This window comes from Hoplias malabaricus, unplaced genomic scaffold, assembly GCF_029633855.1.
Source record: "Hoplias malabaricus isolate fHopMal1 unplaced genomic scaffold, fHopMal1.hap1 scaffold_40, whole genome shotgun sequence".
In the NCBI taxonomy this organism is placed as follows: domain Eukaryota; kingdom Metazoa; phylum Chordata; class Actinopteri; order Characiformes; family Erythrinidae; genus Hoplias; species Hoplias malabaricus.
In genome coordinates this window covers 18423-42500 of record NW_027100978.1, presented here as the reverse complement: position 1 = coordinate 42500, position 24078 = coordinate 18423, and the positions used below count along the sequence as shown (strand labels likewise).

The 24078-nt window shown below is 45.4% G+C and overlaps 1 protein-coding gene across 1 annotated transcript in view; it reads right to left on the bottom strand.

Moving 5' to 3' along the window:
* Window positions 1–24078, bottom strand: part of cerkl (ceramide kinase-like) — a 78887-nt gene that overhangs the window by 50463 nt on the left and 4346 nt on the right. Inside the window, exon 2 of the mRNA XM_066659017.1 lies at window positions 1428–1664. Within this exon, the coding sequence (XP_066515114.1) occupies window positions 1428–1664 (237 nt within the window). The remainder of the gene's footprint in view (window positions 1–1427; window positions 1665–24078) is intronic.

The following is a 24078-nucleotide window of genomic DNA, read 5'->3' as shown; positions in this document are numbered from 1 at the left end:
TCTGCAATGTTTGATTCCACCGAAAGTCCAAATGTCTCACAATTACAACATGAAGAGAAGGTTTTTGTAAAATGCCGAAACGTCTGTGCTATCTTTAGGAGACTGCAGAAGGCTGCTTTGGGGTTTGATCCTTGTGGCATTTTGATACTGACACTGATTATAGAAATATGACGAAATGCACTACATACCACACACTATGAGGTGACATTAGCTTCATAGCTTCAGTGTATAACTGAAAAAGTAAACTCCAGGTACCAACCATTTCCAGGAGAATCGACTACATTACAGATACAAGGAGGGGCGGGGGGGGGGTGTGATTTTTTAAACCTATTTTTTGAGCCATTCGTTTAAACTGAGTGAATGTGTTTATCTTCATGAGGCACAATTTCAAGTCACTTTTCTTGGGCGCTGCACACATGAGTAATCATTTACTCATGAAACACTGTCTGAAATTCATTAGTTGGTCGAGTAAACCCCTCCCGAGATGTTCAATCCTGTCAGCAAATGCAATAAAAGACTAAAGCATGAGCCGTGTTTGCTGTTTTAATGTTTGCGTGATGTAGGACACCGCAATAAAAAAAAACTGCGACTCTGATGCTTCCAGATAAAGCCTCTACAACATCAGGCTAAGAAGCTTAATAAAAATATATATTAAAAATAAACTGCTTTGTGCTCTTGAGTTTGCTTTTCCACGGGAAGTGACTAACCCTCGGATCTACACTATTCCATCTACATTATAGTACATTTACAACGAACATTTCCATACATACGTATTAAATTACAACTACTTTATTTAATTTCGTTTACAGTTAGTGGATGCCTACATTCTGATACAAAAACAATAGGGCTCTCAAACAAGTGGAAATGCATCTACGTTCTGAAAAGGTTTCTGTAGTTCACCGACACCGACACAATGTGGTATTATTACATTGTAAAGTTAGCTTGGATAGAAGTGTGTTTTTCTTAGTGGTATTTAGATAGAGCCAAGCGCTTTCCTATTGGTTAGGTCTTCAGGAGCTGAACTTATAGCCTCACAGCGTAACACAATTAGGAACTTACAGAGAATCAGCCAATCATGTACTGATCACAAAAAGGAGGTTCTAGATATATCACTGTGAATACGAGCCACAGTTTATCAGTTTATTTTTTAGTCCGAACTGGCTATGCAAGGGTTAATTATTAAAAGCATCACTGTGAAAAACAGCACATCAAATAAAATAAAATATAAAGCCTTTTACAGACTTCACATACATAATCTAGAACATCCGAGAAAGTGTTTGTGTGCTAACACAACATTGGAAATCCCATAGGTTCATTGAAAAACGTTAGATTTGTGGCTGTGATCATTGAAGGGCAGTTAGTTCTGTTATTTAAGCGTAGGTCTGATATGTTTAGTGAAGCAGGGTTAAACAGGCTGGAGCTTGTACCGTTGAGGATGTCTTTGAGTTGTTTGAACCAGATCTCACAGTGGTCAGTGCTGAGGTTGTTAAGGTGGATGGTGTGGTCTTTGAGTTTAGCTCCTTTGGTTTTGCAGAAGAAGAGTGTGATGCCCAGGAGAGTTCCTCCGCTTTTCTGACCGACCGAACGCCGACGCTTCACCTTCACCGCAAACACGTCCTTCAGCTCCACAAAACCGTCCACCGACTTCGTCATCGCTGATGGACCTACGTACAGACACACACACACAAAAGACACACACGTGTGCGAGAGAGAAAGTCAGAAAACACTGTATACCAGGTTATTTTAGTGTAATTGAGAAGATAGAATAGTAAATTAGTCCATAACCTACATATACACATAATAATTCATATTTAGCGATAATATAGTAAAATTTAAAAATAATTCTACTAATTTGTTACAGGCCGCTCCGGGTGACTGTCTGTGAGGAGTGTGGTGTGTTCTCCCTGTGTCTGCGTGGGTTTCCTCCGGGTGACTGTCTGTGAGGAGTGTGGTGTGTTCTCTCTGTGTCTGCGTGGGTTTCCTCCGGGTGACTGTCTGTGAGGAGTGTGGTGTGTTCTCTCTGTGTCTGCGTGGGTTTCCTCCGGGTGTGAATGTGTGAGTGTGTGTCACCCTGTGAAGGACTGGCGCCCCCTCCAGGGTGTGTTCCGGGTAGGCTCTGGACCCACCACCGCCCTGAACTGGATACACTTTTTTTTGCTGTCATTATGTTCAAGAGGTCCTCCTTAGCTCCAGTGACAGCGTGATTATTATTATTATTATTACTCACACACTCACTCACTCACTCACTCACTCACTCACTCACTCACACTCACTCATTCACACTCAGTCACTCACTCACTCACTCACAGGCCAGACCTATAAGACCCAAAGAGTGATGAAGGATAGGTCTTGATACTCTCTTAACTTAAGACCACTCTCTCTGGGTTAAAGAAATGGCTCAGAGTTGGAATTACATTTCACTGTTTTAGAGTCAAGCACCGGCTTCCATCTGATCCAGAGATTTCTAACAAAACAGCTACAAAGCTGTGAATGTTTTCTACTGAACATGATCCTCGCTGATATTTGGACGTCCTGCTTGGCTAGGGGTTAAGTATGGACACTCTGCCCCCCGCTGTAAATGATTACCAACAGACAAATGTCAATTAAAGGGCTTTGAGATCTGTCTCTGTGAGGATCCATTATAGAATCGTGGCTTTTCAGAGGCTCTCTCTCTCTCTCTCTCTCTCTCTCTCTCTCTCTCTCTCTCTCTCTCTCTCTCTCTCTCTCTCTCTCTCTCTCTCTCTCCTCGTGTGAGAGACATCTTCATTAGGACAGCCCTAGCCACACATCCGTGTTTCAGAACATTAACTAGCCTCTCACATTACTGCACACCCGCCGCCATCTGCTCTTCTGTGGCCCTCCATTTATTTAACTCCTGAGCTTCTCTTCATCATGAGGGGGAAAAAAGAAAAGAGAAAAAAACATCCCAGAGTCAATTTAATTAGTGGGAATAAGAGATAATCTCTCCCGACAGAGCTTTTCCACCACTGCCGTGTTGTTAACAGCCGCACACATGAAGAAAAGATTCAGAGGGAGCCTAGAGATTGAGACGGAAAAACGCAGTAAAGCTTTGAAGATAACAGACAAAAAGCAGCACTTTGGGGAGTTTTGAAAGAATGTGAAGAACTGAACACTTACAATTGGAAGTGAGAGCTCTCTGAAAAACACTGCTATTGTTTATACCAAAGGGTTTGGGCAATAAGAAGGAAACTGTAGATAGATACAGAGGATAGCAGAATGATTTTTATTGGCAGATGCCCCACATGCAAAGACATTTTTATTGGTGTAAGAGTAGTATCAGTAAAACGTAACTTTGCCTACAATTAAAATGCACATATTATAATAATAAAAAAAAATAATTGTTCTTTGAACGCATTAGCACATTAATATGGAGTCCACCCGCACACACACTGTTAAACAGGACCACCCAGTCAGGTTTCTGTGGGCTGCCAGAATACATGGGATCGAACAAGTCATTCTGATTTTATTCTGCATTTTACAGAGTGCAGGCACTTAGGAATTGCCCCGCCCCTCATCTGAATGTGTCCAATCACAGAGCTTGGACGTGTGTTCACGTGAGAGCACAAAGACAAAGTCAAACACCGCAACAGACACAGTGAGCGCCGAGAAATGTGCACAGAGAGTGGAAAGAAAGAGACACAAGCGAAAAAGGCTAAAAAACCAGTGTTTCCCCTCTGAAAGACTCTGTCCTGTGTGCTTTGGGCTTGGTTTAGACAGAGGGTCATTATCAACAGGAGCTGATACTGGACATTCTGAATAGGGCTCAGTAGAAGTGGGAGGAAAGTGTGGATTCAACATTTCACTAAGACCCCAGAACTGTGTTCACTTGTGAAAAAAGTGATATATTCCATTTAAAGGTAACGTTTTAATCAAAAACAGTTTTTTTTATAAAATGTAGATGTTTAATCGCCGTTTGCTGCTCTCCATTCGGTTTGTGCTGGAAACTAATGTGTTTGCAAAGCCCTGGTGTCCGTAACGAGTTCAATCAAAAACAAACAAAGTGGCTTGGTCCGGTATGCTAGGCTTCCTCTCTTTCTGCTCACAACAGAGAAACGGCTGAGAAAACCTCCAAACATTAAATGTGATGAAATAAGATGAGGATATTGCTTTATCCCTGCTCTATAGGTGGATAATAAACTTATTTTTGCAGTTTCAGATTTTTTCAGATTACAACTGACTCTGACGCTAATTCTGGAGACGGCTAACTGCAAGAAAAAAAAAACACAGAGTGAATGTGCTACAACACCGAACAACTCCAGTTACAAACACGTTTCTGTGTGATTTCAAACAGTGAATAAACCTTTAGCCGCATACCAACAGTCGGCTTCTTACTCAAACATACCATTCCACGTTAAAAGGCGCTGAGCTTCTGAACGTTAACAAACTAGCGAGAACTGTAATTCTTTAACTCAGATATTCTTGATCGTTCAAGACATCTTTGGTGTTCATCACACAGTCGCCTTAAACAGTGCTAAGTATTTCAGCAGACGTATGGTTATTTATTATTTAGCCATAAACATTGACAAGCAAAATCCATGCTTCAAGAGGAGCACTAGTTATGTTATTAGCTTCGCTAAATCATTTATATGTTTTTGTTTCTTGTGTCAGAAACCAGTGACGGATAATGTTAGATGTATGAATGAATGAATGAGTCATTAAATAAATAAATAAATAAATATATCAATTGCAAGCAAGCTTTTGTTGGTACCAGTTGATACATGAATAGAGCTCAGTAAGAATTGAAATACAGCAATTGTGTATTTTATTTATCGATTTATTTATTTATTTATTTATTAGTCACTTTCAATTTGTAACACGTGTAACCGTCCGTTCAGTGATGCTTTGGCACTACTCTAAACCTAAACGTGCTCGTGCCAATTAAGCTTACTGAATGGAATTAAACTGGAGCACAGCCCAAACTTATGGACCCCCCTCCGCTGTCTTGGTACAGTAGGCCAGAACCCTGTCCGAATCGATCCTGGAACATCTGTCTGATGTGGACCGTAAACGGGAGTAGACTCGGATTTAGCTGCTTGATGCTAATTGTGTTGCGGCTTCTGCATATGTTCAGGTTTGTTGTTTTTTTTTTGGATGCTGGTTTAGATGCAGAGATACCAAATGGCATCAGCTTACAATTTATAGCCATGTGTACAACTTTAAATGACCATGTATAAGCTAGGGGGCTAATTACGCCTCCACTTAAAGAAATAAACCAGTTTACAATTATATTTACACAATTTCTCCAATCCTGTTTCAAATATAGCTGATCGGCCAAGACAGGGTTGGGTTCTTAGGTTTATTTTTAAAGTTTTACCGTTAGCTATAGGCTAATGTAGCTAAACGACAGCTTATTGGTTTATAGTTTGTTTGTTTGTTTTTTTTCCTGTATCAACACACTCACTTCAAGCTGTGTGTATTTGATTTGTAATCTCTAAACACTTTATTATCTATTGTTTATCTATGAACATGGACACAGGTACAGACATCTAGACTCCAAGATGCCCACTGCTAATGTTATAGATTTTCTGGTGCACTTATCTCCATATACAGCACAGTTGTGTAAACGTGAATATTAATAATTACTGAACAACTGAACAAAGTTTAAGGCAAGTGTAATGTGTAAGTAATGGGGTCAACGTGAATCGTATCGTACACTGCCGTATAGCTACATTAGAAGGTTCATATTGCAGTGATTGACTTATAATGTATGAAGTTGTACAAAAAGATGTTTACACAATTCCAGTGAGTTACATATAGAATTATTTGTGTTGGACTGTTTAAATGTAAATGAAGTACATTAGTATTATTCATTCATTCATTCATGCATTCATCATCTGCAACCGATTTTCCAATTCAGGGTCGCGGCGGGTCCAGAGCCTACCTGGAATCATTGGGCGCAAGACGGGAACACACCCTGGAGAGAGGCCAGTCCTTCACAGGGCAACACAGACACACACACACACACTCTCACACCTACGGACACTTTTGAGTCACCAATCCACCTACATGTGTTTTTGGACTGTGGGAGGAAACCGGAGCACCCGGAGGAAACCCACACGGACACAGAGAGAACACCAACTCCTCACAGACAGTCACCCGGAGGAAACCCACGCGGAGAACACACCACACTCCTCACGGACAGTGACCCAGAGGAAACCCATGCAGACACGGGGAGAACACACCACACTCCTCACAGACAGTCACCCAGAGAAAACCCATGCAGACACGGGGAGAACACACCACACTCCTCACAGACAGTCACCCGGAAGAAACCCACGCAGACACAGAGAGAACACACCACACTCCTCACAGACAGTCACCCGGAAGAAACCCACGCAGACACAGAGAGAACACACCACACTCCTCACAGACAGTCACCCAGAGGAAACCCACGCGGATAAGGGGAGAACACACCACACTCCTCACAGACAGTCACGCGGAGGAAACCCACGCAGACACAGGGAGAACACACCACACTCCTCGCGGAATCGAACCCACAACCTGCAGACCCCTGGAGCTGTGTGACTGCGACACTACCTGCTGCGCCACCGTGCCACCCTGTATTATTATTATTATTATTATTATTATTATTATTATTATAACACAATGTAAAAGTCAGATGGTTCATGCTGATGTTAAGAAAAAGGACAAAAAACTGTAACTTTGCCTTAGATCTCTCTTTCTCTTTTCTTTCTCTCTGTTCTGTACTTTCTATTCAGGGAGCTGCTGCAGCTTCTTGCTTACACTAGCTATTTTTCTTCATCCCCATTGTCTTGTAATCATATGAGTCACTTTGCGATTCCATTATTAGTAATTTATTTTTAAGGGGGCAGAATGATGCAACATGTCCAGCTGTAGAAGCAGCTCGCTGACCACGGGCAAAAGCAGTCCCTGGACGACGTGGACACTGCTGAGGTAACTGTTACTTTGATGTAGAGACTGTAAATGTGCGCACATATAAAAGCACATTCATCACCATAAACTGTACGTTTGGGAAAAACGGAAATCTGCAAAAACTGTAGCTCAGCGTCCAAACAAAGCACTATCAGAGACACTTATCAGCGTCAGGAGGTCAGAGGACAACGTCTGTATTCAGCACTGGAACTCAGACTTGGTTCTTTGGCCAATGGAGCAGTTATGGTAAGATGTGACAAAATGGCCGAAACTGAACCAAAATGGCCGATGGTTTACAAAATGCTTAAAATGGCCGAAACTGAACCAAAATGGCCGATGAATGACAAAATGCTCAAAATGGCCGAAACTGAACCAAAATGGCCGATGGTTGACAAAATGCTCAAAATGGCCGAAACTGAACCAAAATGGCTGATGGTTGACAAAATGCTCAAAATGGCCGATGGTTGACAAAATGCTCAAAATGGCCGAAACTGAACCAAAAGGGCCAATGGATGACAAAATGCTCAAAATGGCCGAAACTGAACAAAAATGGCCGATGGATGACAAAATGCTCAAAATGGCCGTAACTGAACCAAAATGGCCGATGGTTCAATCTGTTAAACCAGTTCAGTTTGAAAACTATTTATCGCTGAATTGTGTTCATTATTTTGCTTCTAAAACAATTCTAGGCTGTTTTTCCAGACATTAATGAAGGATTTATTGGACGTCTTCCTTCGTATTTAATGTTTACTGAAGTAGATAAAACACCAGAGGGACTATTTTGAATAAAGACATTTCTCAGGTGGTCTGAGACGTATAAATAATCTCACATAATAATACATAATTATAAATAGAGTGTGTAACCTGGGAAATAATAAAACACTAATGTTTTGGTGTGTTTGGAGTTCAGAGAAGACATCTATTTTAGGAGGAAAGCAAACAGGTTTGGAAACCACCACCCCCTCCGCATTAGTGACCTCAGAGTTGTCATGCCTTCAGCACTCAGATCATCGTGGATAATCCATACACGCTTCACACGGGGGGTGAAAGCATGGGGGTGAAAACTTTACAGCTGGTGTGTGTGTGTGTGTGTGTGTGTGTTCTCAGGGTACACAAGTTCACACTTAAGAAGCACCATATGCTCAGGGTCATCGTTCTATATGGACTACGAGGGGCCAAATCAATACACAACGTCTGCTAACACACCAGGTCATATAACACACACACACACACACACAAACACAGACACACAAACAGAGCCTTAGTTAGGCTCATCTCCATGGATCCACCATCTCCTGAGATTTTATCTTGCTTATTGATGGTAATGTACTCTCCACCCCTCTCCCTCTCTCTCTCTCTCTCTCTCTCTCTCTCTCTCTCTCTCTTTCTCTCTCTCTCTGTGTGTGTGTGTACAACCATTATAACAACTAATAATGGACAATTGATTTATTGGTTCAAGTTCTAGGTCATTTATGTTTTGGAGTACTTTCGGTTTTCTAAGTTTCTTTGTAGACTATATGGCAATGTATATATATATACATATACACACTGTACAGTACAATACCACAGTATCACACGTTACAATACGTATTTCATTTTTGTTTGTTCTTTTATTCTGTATATCATATAATATAATATAATTTATGGGGTCCTGGAGGTTGTGGGTTCGATTCCCGCTCCGGGTGACTGTCTGTGAGGAGTGTGGTGTGTTCTCTCTGTGTCTGCGTGGGTTTCCTCCGGGTGACTGTCTGTGAGGAGTGTGGTGTGTTCTCCCTGTGTCTGCGTGGGTTTCCTCCGGGTGACTGTCTGTGAGGAGTGCGGTGTGTTCTCTCTGTGTCTGTGTGGGTTTCCTCCGGGTGACTGTCTGTGAGGAGTGTAGTGTGTTCTCTCTGTGTCTGTGTTGGTTTCCTCCGGGTGACTGTCTGTGAGGAGTGTGGTGTGTTCTCCCTGTGTCTGAGTGGGTTTCCTCCGGGTGACTATCTGTGAGGAGTGTAGTGTGTTCTCTCTGTGTCTGTGTTGGTTTCCTCCGGGTGACTGTCTGTGAGGAGTGTGGTGTGTTCTCTCTGTGTCTGCATGGGTTTCCTCTGAGTGACTGTCTGTGAGGAGTGTGGTGTGTTCTCTCTGTGTCTGCGTGGGTTTCCTCCGGGTGACTGTCTGTGAGGAGTGTGGTGTGTTCTCTCTGTGTCTGCGTGGGTTTCCTCCGGGTGACTGTCTGTGAGGAGTGTGGTGTGTTCTCCCTGTGTCTGCGTGGGTTTACTCCGGGTGACTGTCTGTGAGGAGTGTGGTGTGTTCTCCCTGTGTCTGCGTGGGTTTCCTCCGGGTGACTGTCTGTGAGGAGTGTGGTGTGTTCTCTCTGTGTCTGCGTGGGTTTCCTCCGGGTAACTGTCTGTGAGGAGTGAGGTGTTTTCCTCCCACAGTCCAAAAACACACATTGGTAGGTGGATTGGAGACTCAAAAGTGTCCGTAGGTGTGAGTGTGTGAGTGAATGTGTGAGTGTGTGTTGCTCTGTGAAGGACCCTGAACTGGATAAGCACTTACAGGCACTACAGTATAGTGTTATGTAATACAGTATGGATACTATAGGATAGCATAGTAGAGTATAATATAGTATACAGGAATAAATTTTATAACACAGTGTATCTTTAGATTGAGAAGATAGCTGAGAAAACAGAACGATTCACCATCAAGGCCATGAATGAGCACGTCTTCATGTATTCAGTATTTATTTATAAACAAATGAACAAACAAATAAACCATTTGATTATTTTTGTCCTATTATAATTACACTTTACATAAAATACAAGAAAACACTGGAAATAATGAGATTTAGCTGTTGAGTGTCATTTTCTGTCAGGATCAAGACAATGAAAGGTAAGTAACTACTTTGTAATGGCTGCTCTGACTGGAAACTAAATGATTGTCTAACCTTTACACCGTACTGTATGCACACATATGTGTGTGTGTGTGTGTGTGTGTGTGAGTGAGTGTGCCCCCTCGGTCTGCCCCACTCCTCTGAGGCTGATGTGAGCTGACGTAAAGTGAGCAGCTCTTCATTTGAGACGCAGTACGACAAAAGCAGATTCAATAAAATCACACTCTCCTCTGGAAAAACTTTATTGCTTCCAGATGGGAGCGAGCATCCTCTCAGCAGCACTCCACCTCCAAGTGTGTGAGTGTGTGTCTGCGTGTGTGTGTGTATGAGAGCGAGAGAGTGCGAGAGAATGAATGTCGTGTCATCAAGCCATTAATGTTCAGACAAAATAGATCAATCCCACACTGCGAAAACAGCAGTGTTTTTGAACTACAATATTCACCACTTCATTTTGTAGATGAGGGAAATAAAGAGTGATACAGTTTATACACACTCCTCATCATGGGTGAATTCAGCTACTTTAAAGACCACCCACGGTGTGTGCAGCCTTTAACTGCACACTCCCCTAACAAAGAGCACTGACCCACAGCGTGGGAACTTTAGGTTCTTTGCGTCATGAAGGGGTTCTTCATATCGATGGAGAATGTGCTATAGATTCAACCAATAGAACACGAGCGGGAATGTGTATTCACAAAGTAACAGCGAAGCTGTGATGAGGCGCAAGTAGTCCGTCTCAGCGGTGCTGTTATTTCACGATAACACACGACCTCGAGTATAATTGCCACGTGATTTTTATCGGTATTAGTTTCCTCAAGGTAAACTGTTTATTGGTGTGAAACATTAGCTGAAGTTTATTTAGTGGTGAAAAATGTAATAAGGACAGGTGCAGTGTAAAGACAGTCCTTAAAATCAACTCAGCGGTTGTGGAAAAAACGTGCAGTTATCGCAAAATATCACACGGTTAGAGCGCTTCTCAACCAATCAGAAAGCATGACTGGAACTCATTCATTCATTATCTGTAACCCTTATCCAGTTCAGGGTTGCGGTGGGTCCAGAGCCTACCTGGGATCATTGGGCGCAAGGCGGGAACACACCCTGGAGGGGGCGCCAGTCCTTCACAGGGCAACACACACTCACACAATCACTCACACACTCACACCTACGGACACTTTTGAGTTGCCAATCCACCTACCAACGTGTGTTTTTGGACTGTGGGAAGAAACCAGAGCACCCGGAGGAAACCCACGCAGACACAGGGAGAACACACCACACTCCTCACAGACAGTCACCCGGAGGAAACCCACGCAGAAACAGAGAGAACACACCACACTCCTCACAGACAGTCACCCGGAGCGGGAATCGAACCCACAACCTCCAGGTCCCTGGAGCTGTGTGACTGCAACACCTACCTACTGCCCCACCCTGCTGCCCATGACTGGAACTAACTGTGGTATAATGTTCTACTGTATATAGCACCTTTTAGAGAAGGGTTCTGGTACCAAAGCCTGTTCTTCGATGGCAACAAACTTGATATTGTTACAATAGAAGGAGCATTTTTGGTGTCGTGTAGAACCCTTCTTTAACAGGTGCTATATAGAACACTCTATAGCACATTCTTCATCATGAAGAACCCCTTCATGAGGCAAAAAACCATTTAATCATGCAAAAGGTTCAGGGTTCTGTATAGCACCATTTACTAATTCGTCACTTAAGAACCCGTGAAGAACCACCATATTTAAGTGTGTAGGGAATGAGTTTATAAAACAGAAACATCAGTACCTGAGCTCAGTAGTGTTCTACTACCTGGATTCAGTGAGATCTTACATCATCCGGTGTAAAGCATTCCTTGAATTGGCAAGAACATGTGTACATGGTTTTGTGACATCACAAAAACAGTGAATTCAAAATGGGCTGTTTCAAGGAAATGATTATTATAGGAATAGTATTTAATGCATCAAATAAAGTCTCATAAAAAATGTAAAGAATTTAATTAGTCTTTTACTTGAAATGCCACAGATAAGATGGGTTTAAATGAGCGTTTTCAATAATCAATCGAGAAAACTGTGAAAGGAATTTTGAAACCGATGCAAGCTGTATGTAATCAACATGTTTAGTGGCCATGGTGTGTCTGGGAAATTAAAGAAGCTTGTCCTTTGTCTGCTGTGTGAGACCAGACGAGTGAATACAGCCGTTTGAAAAGCGTCCAACTGTGGAAGAGTCGGTGCCAAAGAACAGAGATCCCCTCACTGCCCCTCGCTGAGAGACCGGCCATGTGGCCCTCAGGACGCCGTCCAGAGCCACAGTTTCCACCTGTGCCTGCGGAGGCCTTTGCTCCCAGACATCGCACACACACACACACACACACACACACACGAAAACCAATATTTACATTTTAATATTGCCGTTTTTAAGAGCCCCCAGGAAGCAACCGGAGCAGAAGACACCGTCTGTTTGTGATCTGGCAGTAATTAGGCCTCTCTCGATACGGACAAAAACATACTGTGACAATACTGCTTCATATTGTAGTTATAATTTATATTAAAAACACCTCAGTGGATCAGCTGTCATTGGTCAAGATGCCCATGGATTCTGTTACTGAGCTCCTCTGCGTACTCAGTCTTCACAGGACACACTACAAACAAATGAGAATGTGACACAGAGAGATTCAGGGTGAATCCCATTTCTAACTACCCCTCATTATCTTGCCTCTTGGGATCGAGTTACGGGGTGGTTGTAGTGCTTAAAATATACTAAAACTACAATAAAACTACAAAATGGGACTCCATTCAAGAGACGGATTCAACATTCATTCATTCATTATCTGTAACCCTTATCCAGTTCAGGGTCGTGGTGGATCCAGAGCCTACCTGGAATCACTGGGCACAAGGCGGGAATACACCCTGGAGGGGGCGCCAGTCCTTCACAGGGCAACACAGACACACACACACACACCTAAGGACACTTTTAAAACAACAATCCACCTACCAACATGTGTTTTTGGACACAACCGAAGCACCTGGAGGAAACCCACGCAGACACAGGGAGAACACACCACACTCCTCACAGACAGTCATCTGGAGGAAACCCACGCAGACACAGGGAGAACACACCACACTCCTCACAGACAGTTACCCGGAGGAAACCCACGCAGACACAGGGAGAAATAAGATTCACTTCAAATGAGTCATGAGATCTTGATTCTGAGTTATAAGAGCTGTTTCCAGTGGCCACTCATAGTAAAAGAGGAGGATCCATTGGGAACAAACACACACATGCACCCAGCTGAACTGATTCCTTTTGTTTGCTACACTCTTTGAAATAAAGTAGAGTAAATGAATACTTAGGAACTGTGGTGCAGGCCTATCACAATAAAATGGGTGGGGGAATGGCCGGCCTTAATCTGTGGACACACACACACTCTCAACTTTCTCTCTCTCCCTCTCTGCCTCCTCCTGTCTCCCTTAAATATCCCACTCCCTCTCTCTTTCCCTGCCTCCCTTATTCCTCTCTTCCTCACTCTCTCTGGACTGGATGCAGTAGGATCTAACCTCATTGGTGTAATTAGCCTGAGTCCAGTTTTAGCCTGACCACAGCGGTCAACCACAGTTCCTCAGAGTCTAAAAAAACGGGTCATTTCTGCAGATCAAAACGGACCGCAGTGTGTTTACACTGAGGCTGAGAGGAAATGGAGCAGCTACAGACCGAGAAGGAGACGACCAGAAAAGACTGGACACTGCTGGACACTTTACAGTGAGAAGATGTAGTGAAGGTGAAAGTGGTAAAAGAAATGTGTGACAAATGATTCTGGACATGTACTAATCATTCATTCATTCATTATCTGTAAGCGCTTATCCAGTTCAGGGGCCAGAACAATGATTCCAGAGCCTACCTGGAATCATTGGGCGCAAGGGGGGAATACACCCTGGAGGGGGCGCCAGTCCTTCACAGGGCAACACACACTCACACCTACAGACACTTTTGAGTCGCCAATCCACCTACCAACGTGTTTTTGGACTGTGGTAGGAAACCGGAGCATCCGGAGGAAACCCACGCAGACACAGGGAGAACACACCACACTCCTCACAGACAGTCACCCGGAGGAAACCCACACAGACACAGGGAGAACACACCACACTCCTCACAGACAGTCACCCGAAGGAAACCCACGCAGACACAGGGAGAACACACCACACTCCTCACAGACAGTCACCCGGAGGAAACCCACGCAGACACAGAGAGAACACATCACACTCTTCACAGACAGTCACCCGGAGGAAACCCACACAGACACAGGGAGAACACTCCACACTCCTCACAGACAGTCACCCAGAGGAAACCCACGCAGACACAGAGAGAACACACCACACTCCTCACAGACAGTCACCCGGAGGAAACCCACGCAGACACAGGGAGAACACACCACACTCCTCACAGACAGTCACCCGGAGCGGGAATCGAACCCACAACCTCCAGGTCCCTGGAGCTCTGTGACTGCGACACTAACCTGCTGCATGTACTAATCACACGTCTTCAAATGTTCACTCAGTCACTCACACACTCACCCTGTCACTCTCTCTCTCTCACACACACACCTATGGGCTGTTTCTCACAGCCAATCCAACAACACTGTGTCATTTGCCTGTGGGAGGGAACCGGAGGCAATATGATGATAATGAAGATGATAAAATAATAAAACATGAGCTGTATTACAGTAATGCAGTCTGTCATTTCCAGAGAACTGTGCGCTCCACTCTAATGTATTATACCCTCATCCTCTGCTCAGGATATACACTGTATGGAGTAATTAGGTGAGCTGGACATGGCTGGAAAATCCCCGCCGTGGTCATATCTGAAGATTAGAGCCTTAAAAATAGCAGTTTAATCCTGGCCCTAATCTTTGTTTTTCTTTTCTCTTTTGTGCACAGATTATAATTTGTTCCTGTCGTCTCCTGCAGGGAATCACGGCGAACCCTGGGAGCGGGGAAAGACAATCAGTGTAAAAAGCATGGTTTATGAGGACAGTGCTCTGTGAGAAAATAAATGTCCTGCACAAGACCAGTTTCATTTGTTAAAAGTTCAAACTGCAAATGTTCTGTCAGATATCTCCACGTTTTCCAAGCAGCTTTTAAACTGAGGTATGGTCCAGTTCCGGTCCGTTTATAGACACTAGGACACACCATTGACAGTTGGGACAGTTATTTTCAGACTGAGATCGCTGCTGTGAATGAGACAAGAACGGGCTGAAATATGATTCTCAGGCCTCTTCTGCACATTGTTGGCCAGAAAGGTTTAAACCACCACCCCCCACCCGAGCTTCGAACTGTGGAGCTTCGAACAATACTTTTCTGATGAGTCAGAGAGGTGTTCGTGATCCAGAACTAATCATATAACACCAGGACGTGACAGTTCTTATTATAACACGATACTATATTATGCTGCTGTTGCTGGTGCTCGAATTTCACACCCTCACCCTGTCACTCACACACTCACCCTGTCACTCACCCTGTCACTCACACACTCACCCTGTCACTCACACACACTTAAAACTGTGGACTGTTTTACACACTCACCCAGTCACTCAAACACTCACCCAGTCATTCACACACTCACCCAGTCACTCACACTCACACCTGTGGACAGTTTCACATACTCACACACTCACTCACACACTCACCCAGTCACACACGCTCACACCTGTAGACAGTTTCACACACTCACCCAGTCAATCACACACTCACCCAGTCACTCACACACTCACACCTGTGGACAGTTTCACACACTCACCCAGTCACTCACACACTCACCCAGTCACTCACACTCACACCTGTGGACAGTTTCACACACTCACCCAGTCACTCACACACTCACCCTGTCACACACGCTCACACCTGTAGACAGTTTCACACACTCACCCAGTCACTCACACACTCACCCTGTCACACACGCTCACACCTGTAGACAGTTTCACACACTCATCCAGTCACTCACACACTCACCCAGTCAATCACACACTCTCACCTGTGGACAGTTTCACACACTCACCCAGTCACACACGCTCACACCTGTGGACAGTTTCACACACTCACCCAGTCACTCACACACTCACCCTGTCACACACGCTCACACCTGTAGACAGTTTCACATACTCACCCAGTCACTCACACACTCACCCTGTCACACACACTCACACCTGTAGACAGTTTCACACACTCATCCAGTCACTCACACACTCACCCAGTCAATCACACACTCTCACCTGTGGACAGTTTCACACACTCACCCAGTCACTCACACACTCACTCAGTCACACACGCTCACACCTGTGGACAGTTTCACACACTCACCCAGTCACTCACACACTCACTCAGTCACACACGCTCACACCTGTGGACAGTTTCACACACTCACCCAGTCACTCACACACTCACACCTGTAGACAGTTTCACACACTCACCCAGTCACTCACACACTCACCCAGTCACTCACACGTTCACCCTGTCACACACGCTCACACCTGTAGACAGTTTCACACACTCACCCAGTCACTCACACACTCACTCTGTCACACACACTCACACCTGTGGACAGTTTCACACACTCATCCAGTCACTCACACACTCATCCAGTCACTCACACACTCACCCAGTCACTCACACACTCTCACCTGTGGACAGTTTCACACACTCACCCAGTCACTCACACACTCACTCCTGTGGACAGTTTCACACACTCACCCAGTCACTCACACACTCACCCAGTCACTCACACACTCACCCTGTCACACACGCTCACACCTGTAGACAGTTTCACACACTCACCCAGTCACTCACACACTCACACCTGTAGACAGTTTCACACACTCACCCAGTCACTCACACACTCAACCAGTCACTCACACACTCACCCTGTCACACACGCTCACACCTGTAGACAGTTTCACACACTCACCCAGTCACTCACACACTCACTCTGTCACACACACTCACACCTGTGGACAGTTTCACACACTCATCCAGTCACTCACACACTCACCCAGTCACTCACACACTCTCACCTGTGGACAGTTTCACACACTCACCCAGTCACTCACACACTCACTCCTGTGGACAGTTTCACACACGCACCCAGTCACTCACACACACACACACACACACACACACACACACACACACACACACCTGTGAACGTGTGCTGGAAATCACTCCACTGTGTTTTTATTCAGCTGCATTTATTTATTGATTTGTATGTTGTCTATGTTCCATACAATATTTGGAGTAAACACTGGTGTAATTTCTCACTGTATCCACGGAGCTGCCACAGACTTCACTCTTGAGAAACTGACAGTAGAACATCTAACCTTGATAACAGCGAGCGTGACGGCACATTCATTCAGAAACGTTTCCCTCTGTCACCAATTCAGCTGAACCTCTCACTGTCGTCTGGCACCAACAGTAAAGACCCTGACTGAGGAAGCATCATCTATTTATTATAAGAACAATATGTTACTGAAACATGTTTAAAGCACATTGTCCATTTGGCACAGATCTTTTTTATAAACTGTGTGTTCACAAAATAATGGAGTGCTTTTTCACCATATTCTCTACACCACACTTAGAAACAGAGACAGCAACATTCATCGATATTCTTTTTCATACAGACCACCATTCTGTCATCAGCACAATGTCCACAAAAACAAGTCCCAAACTGGGTCTTACTTCACTGATAAATGAACGTCTTTCTCACTGTGTTTAGGTGTTGTAAAGGTAATACCTCCCCTGGGTTTTGGATAAAATGCCCCTATCCCTTTTATTTAAATGGTTAGGAACCCCATCCACTCTTTTTTATGAGTTCAGAATAAAACAGGAATACTCCTCTCTTAGTTATTGATTCACACTTGAACTCAAAGAATCAGTTGCTTTTTCAAACATGGACATTATCTGCATGCTTTAGGCATGCGGCAGCAACTGTGCAGCACGTGTAACAGTGTTGTTCCCTGAAACATTACCAGCTCTTTTCCCACATCTGCATCATGAAACTGAGATCACTAAACTCAATGCCAAGTGTCAGCTGGAGAGGTGTAAAGGCTCACAACATTCACTCACCACTCTTCTGCACTGACAACTTGGATTGGAGTTTGTGAGCGATGTAAACAATTAACATCTGCACCTGACCTCCCTAATACACTGTAGCTGCCACCAAATCCTCACAGAAATGTTCCAACTCTCCTCGTGGAGTCCGTATTATTTGAGGTTATCATCCAGTACCTAGTTTTAAGTATGAATACATGCAAATCAAGGAGAATCTGAACAAAACACTGTTCTTCAAACTCACTCTCACCCTCTACTTTATAGAAAAACAGTATCTTATATTTGTATTGTTATTATTTTTGTATTTACTGTGATTATATATAACTTTATACCAGCCCCACACTCACTGAGAGGCATTAGTTTAAATATAGATCATTACCTTAGGGGCCTAAAACGTCTGCACAGTTCTGTGTATTGTATGTTTATTAAGCACTAATGGTTTTTCTGCATTATAAATATAGAAATGAATAATAAATACTACACTATATGTTGTATGAGTTACAGCCCTTGAGTATCACTGTCTACGCAAATGGCAATGTACACCACACACACACACACACACACACAAACTCACTCAGAGAAAGAGCACAGAACGTGAACCCGGTGTGTGATCTGCATGAACTGTGTATTCCAGAGGCGTGAGCTGCTGGAGCAGATCAGAGCTGCTCTACATCCGGCTGGTGACCTGCGGTGCAGTGAAACGGAGCCAAGGCCAATCTCAAAATACTCAGAGTTCAGAAGGTCAGGCCCGGAGCTTCCTCATCAATCGCTCCATCTCTCCCTGCAGTGCCGCTGCCGCAGGGATCAGTCCCACAACATCGCCTTCCACAACCTGCTCCACAAAACTGCTAGAGTTTTCAAACTTCTCTCGCTTATCCTCCGAGGGGTGCTCAAGTAAAAATTACTGTAACCCGTGGAAACGTGTGCCTACAATAACTGTGTATGCAGCCAAGGGGCACAACGCCCCTGCTGATAGCCTTTACACTGGGGGAGCAGGTGTCTACAAACGTTTGCTACTATACCACCCCAATAAAGATAAATAAATACAAATAAATAAAAAAACACGTTATTTTAAAATATACAAACATTAAACTTTACATTTTAACAATTAAAGTGAAAAGTGCAGAAAGCCTTCACAGTACAGAGAATACTTCAAAAAGACTCGCTTCTAACAACGGAAAAGTTCAACAGGGGAACAGACAGATTTATTTTTGTATTATTATTTATTTGTTGATGTTTTACTTGAGTAGGATTAAGTTGTATATTTTTTTAATTCACCTACAAATGTGTGTTTTTACACCATGGGAGGACACCCACGCAGACACAGAGAGAACACACCAAGCTCCTCACAGACAGTCACCCGGAGGAAACACACGCAGACACAGAGAGAACACACTACACTCCTCACAGACAGTCACCCGGAGGAAACCCACGCAGACACAGAGAGAACACACCACACTCCTCACAGACAGTCACCCGGAGGAAACCCACGCAGACACAGAGAGAACACACCACACTCCTCACAGACAGTCACCCGGAGGAAACCCACACATACACAGAGAGAACACACCACACTCCTCACAGACAGTCACCCGGAGGAAACCCACACATACACAGAGAGAACACACCACACTCCTCACAGACAGTCACCCGGAGGAAACCCACGCAGACACAGAGAGAACACACCACACTCCTCACAGACAGTCACCCGGAGGAAACCCACACATACACAGAGAGAACACACCACACTCCTCACAGACAGTCACCCGGAGGAAACCCACGCAGACACAGAGAGAACACACCACACTCCTCACAGACAGTCACCCGGAGGAAACCCACGCAGACACAGGGAGAACACACCACACTCCTCACAGACAGTCACCCGGAGGAAACCCACGCAGACACAGGGAGAACACACCACACTCCTCACAGACAGTCACCCGGAGGAAACCCACGCAGACACAGAGAGAACACACCACACTCCTCACAGACAGTCACCCGGAGTGGGGCTTTGTTTCACTACTGCAGCATTCAACATCATAAATGATAAGAATTAAGATGTTCTATATTGTGTGATTCCTAAGACTGCGTTATAAGCTCCACCACTTCTACTTATCTGCTCCATGTCCCAGGAGAGAAACAAAGCATCTCGTCTGTGGGCGGCAGGAGAATAGCAGACCTTTGGCAGTGAGGTATTGAGCAAATTAGCCACAACAATGCAGAACAGAATGCTATATGGTGCAGTAGGCAGTATGTGAATTGGTGATCATCTGCTCGGACGCCAAAGAGGATTCAAAAATACATGTTTTGGAATATCTACGACGTCAATGATATTAAAAGAGCCATTACACAATGGTACTGTACAGCAGTCTATTGGTGCTTTTTTACTGAATTGTACTTACTCTACTTCACTGTCTGTTTGCTCCCTGGTTCAATTTCAAATACCACAGCTTCCTCCTAAATGTAGCTGGTAAGTTCTCAAAGCCCAGTCTCTAATGGAAACAGCAGGCTTTGGAAACCACAACAACGGCGGCGGTAACATTAAGCGGTGAAATGTGAATGTGTGCGGCTCATTATCATTTAAAAGAACAGGTGCTGAAACGTTCTGAACAGGGGGAGAACACTGCTGTGGGGTTTGATCCTTGTGGTCACAGGCCACACCACATTCAGTGTATAGTATTATTATTATTATGGAATATAATTGAAATAGGGCGGCACGGTGGAGCAGCAGGTAGTGTCTCTGTCACAGCTCTAGGGACCTGGAGGTTTGGTTCGAGTCTCGTTCCGGGTGATTGTCTGTGAGGAGTGTGGTGTGTTCTCCCTGTGTCTGCGTGGGTTTCCTCCGGGTGACTGTCTGTGAGGAGTGTGGTGTGTTCTCCCTGTGTCTGCGTGGGTTTCCTCCGGGTGACTGTCTGTGAGGAGTGTGGTGTGTTCTCTCTGTGTCTGCGTGGGTTTCCTCCGGGTGACTGTCTGTGAGGAGTGTGGTGTGTTCTCCCTGTGTCTGCGTGGGTTTCCTCCAGGTGACTGTCTGTGAGGAGTGTGGTGTGTTCTCCCTGTGTCTGCGTGGGTTTCCTCCGGGTGACTGTCTGTGTGGAGTGTGGTGTGTTCTCCCTGTGTCTGCGTGGGTTTCCTCCGGGTGACTGTCTGTGTGGAGTGTGGTGTGTTCTCCCTGTGTCTGCGTGGGTTTCCTCCGGGTGACTGTCTGTGAGGAGTATGGTGTGTTCTCCCTGTGTCTGCGTGGGTTTCCTCCGGGTGACTGTCTGTGTGGAGTGTGGTGTGTTCTCCCTGTGTCTGCGTGGGTTTCCTCCGGGTGACTGTCTGTGTGGAGTGTGGTGTGTTCTCCCTGTGTCTGCGTGGGTTTCCTCCGGGTGACTGTCTGTGTGGAGTGTGGTGTGTTCTCCCTGTGTCTGCGTGGGTTTCCTCCGGGTGATTGTCTGTGAGGAGTGTGGTGTGTTCTCCCTGTGTCTGCGTGGGTTTCCTCCGGGTGACTGTCTGTGAGGAGTGTGGTGTGTTCTCCCTGTGTCTGCGTGGGTTTCCTCCGGGTGACTGTCTGTGAGGAGTGTGGTGTGTTCTCTCTGTGTCTGCGTGGGTTTCCTCCGGGTGACTGTCTGTGAGGAGTGTGGTGTGTTCTCCCTGTGTCTGCGTGGGTTTCCTCCAGGTGACTGTCTGTGAGGAGTGTGGTGTGTTCTCCCTGTGTCTGCGTGGGTTTCCTCCGGGTGACTGTCTGTGTGGAGTGTGGTGTGTTCTCCCTGTGTCTGCGTGGGTTTCCTCCGGGTGACTGTCTGTGTGGAGTGTGGTGTGTTCTCCCTGTGTCTGCGTGGGTTTCCTCCGGGTGACTGTCTGTGAGGAGTGAGGTGTGTTCTCCCTGTGTCTGCGTGGGTTTCCTCCGGGTGCTCCAGTTTCCTCCCACACTTCAAAAACACACGTTGGTAGGTGGATTGGTGACTCAAAAGTGTCCGTAGGTGTGAGTGTGTGTCGCCCTGTGAAGGACTGGCGCCCCCTCCAGGGTGTATTCCCACCTTGCGCCCAATGATTCCGGGTAGGCTTCAGACCCTCCGCGACCCTGAACTGAATAAGCGCTTACAGACAATGAATGAATGAATGAATGAATGAATGAATAATTGGAACATTAAACATTAAACATGTACACGCACACACACACACACACACACACACACACACAAAGAGTGAAATAAACATAATATTCACTGTGTTCTGGGATTAAGGACATCATTGTGATCCAGCGTCCCTGTGCCCCCCATTATCTTGTGTCTGAGTGTCCCTGTGTCCCCATGTCCCCACTTCCCCTATGTCCCCATGTCCCCACTTCCCCTGTGTCCCAATGTCCCAGTGTCCCTGAGCAGAAGAAGAGAATCAGACAAGCGTCAGAGAGAGCTCCGTGGTTTTCTGCAGTTTCCTCGCACAGCATTCCACAGCATTTGGTGTGGGCCGTAGGGGGTTATTAGATGGATGCTTTCTGTGTAATGAGAGCGCTGGCTTAATAACATTAGCCTGGATCACAGATTAAAAACTACTGCCTGCACGGCTCAACCAAGCCAAGCCATACCCAGCACCCCCGATCTCTCTCTCTCTCTCTCTCTCTGGCATCTCTCTCTCTCTCTCTCTCTCTCTCTCTCTCTCTCTCTCTCTCTCTCTCATCTCTCTCTCATCACTCTCTGGCATCTCTCTCTCTCTGTCTCTCTCTCTCTCTCTGGCATCTCACTTTCTCTCTGTCTCTCTGTCTCTCTCTCTCATCTCTCTCTCACTCTCTTATCTCTTTCTCTCTCTCTCTCTCTCTCTCTCTCTCTCTCTCATCTCTCTCTCACTCTCATCTCTTTTTCTCTCTCTCTCACATCTCTCTCTCTCTCACACACACACACACATCTCTCTATCTCTTTCTCGCTGTTTTTCTCTTCTTTTGTGCTTTTATTTACTTTTTCTTGTTTTTCCTTCTCGTTTCAATTTCTCTGTGCGTTCCCTCACTTTCTCTTTCCTCTATCACTCTCCCCCTCATCTACCCCCCCTCTCTCTCTCTCTCTCTCTGATCTGGAGATGATGTCGATCTGCTGGACGAGGCTCTGAGGTCCTCGTTGTTTGTTGCTGATCTTCAGAGGCAGAGAAGTGTTTTAGTTGGAGATCAGCGGCGGAGTGTGTCCCTCTCTTGTCTCTGAGAGGGGAATGAGGGGGGCTTCCTCTGGCGTCCCACTCAAACAGAACTGGACACACACATCATCAAAGACGTTCAGAATCACAACCTGCTCAAAACCAAACCCCAGAACACTCTCCAAACGCAGACCCCAGCCCATACCCCCGCCCCCCGCCCCCCTCGTCTCTCTTCTTCTCTCCCTTTCTTCTCTCCCCCCTTTCCTCGCTCTCGTCCTTTTCCTTCACCTTCTTTTATCATTTACACTTTTCTTTCCCTCTCTCTCATCTTCCTTCACTCCCCATATCTCTCTCTCTCTCTCTCATCTCTCCTTCACTCCCCATATCTCTCTCTCTCTCTCTCTCTCTCATCTCTTCTTCACTCCCCATCTCTCTCTCTCTCATCTCTTCTTCACTCCCCATCTCTCTCTCTCTCTCTCTCCCATCTCTCCTTCAGTCCCCATCTCTCGCTCTCTCTTTCTCCTTCTCTTCTTTTCTTTGTTTCTTTCTCTCATCACCTATAACTATATCTCTACCTCTTTCTCCATCTTTGTCTCACCTCTCTCTCTCTGTCTCTCTCTCTCTCTCTCTCTCTTTCTCTCATCTCCCCTTTACTCCCATCTCTCGCTCTCTCTTCTCACTCCCACCTTTCCTGTCTTCTTTGTCTCTCTTCTTCCCCTCCTGCCTCTATATTTCTCCTCTTTCTCTCCTCCCGTTACTCTCTCTCTCCCTCTCTCCTTCTTTGCCTCAACCCTCTCACTCTCCCTCTCTCTCATCTCTCCTCACTCCCCATTTCTCGCTCTTTCTTTCTCCTTCTCTTCTTTGTCTCTCTTCTTCCCCTTCTACATCTATATTTCTCACTCTTTCTCTCATCACCTATAACTCTCTCTACCTCTCTCCATCTTTGCCTCACCCCCCTCTCTCTCTCTCCCTCTCTCTCTCTCTCTCTCTCTCTCTCTCTCTCCCGACTCTCTCTCTCCCCCCGACTCTCCCTCTCTCTCTCTCTCACCCCCCGAACTCTCCCTCTCTCTCTCTCTCTCTCTCTCTCTCTCTCTCTCCCCG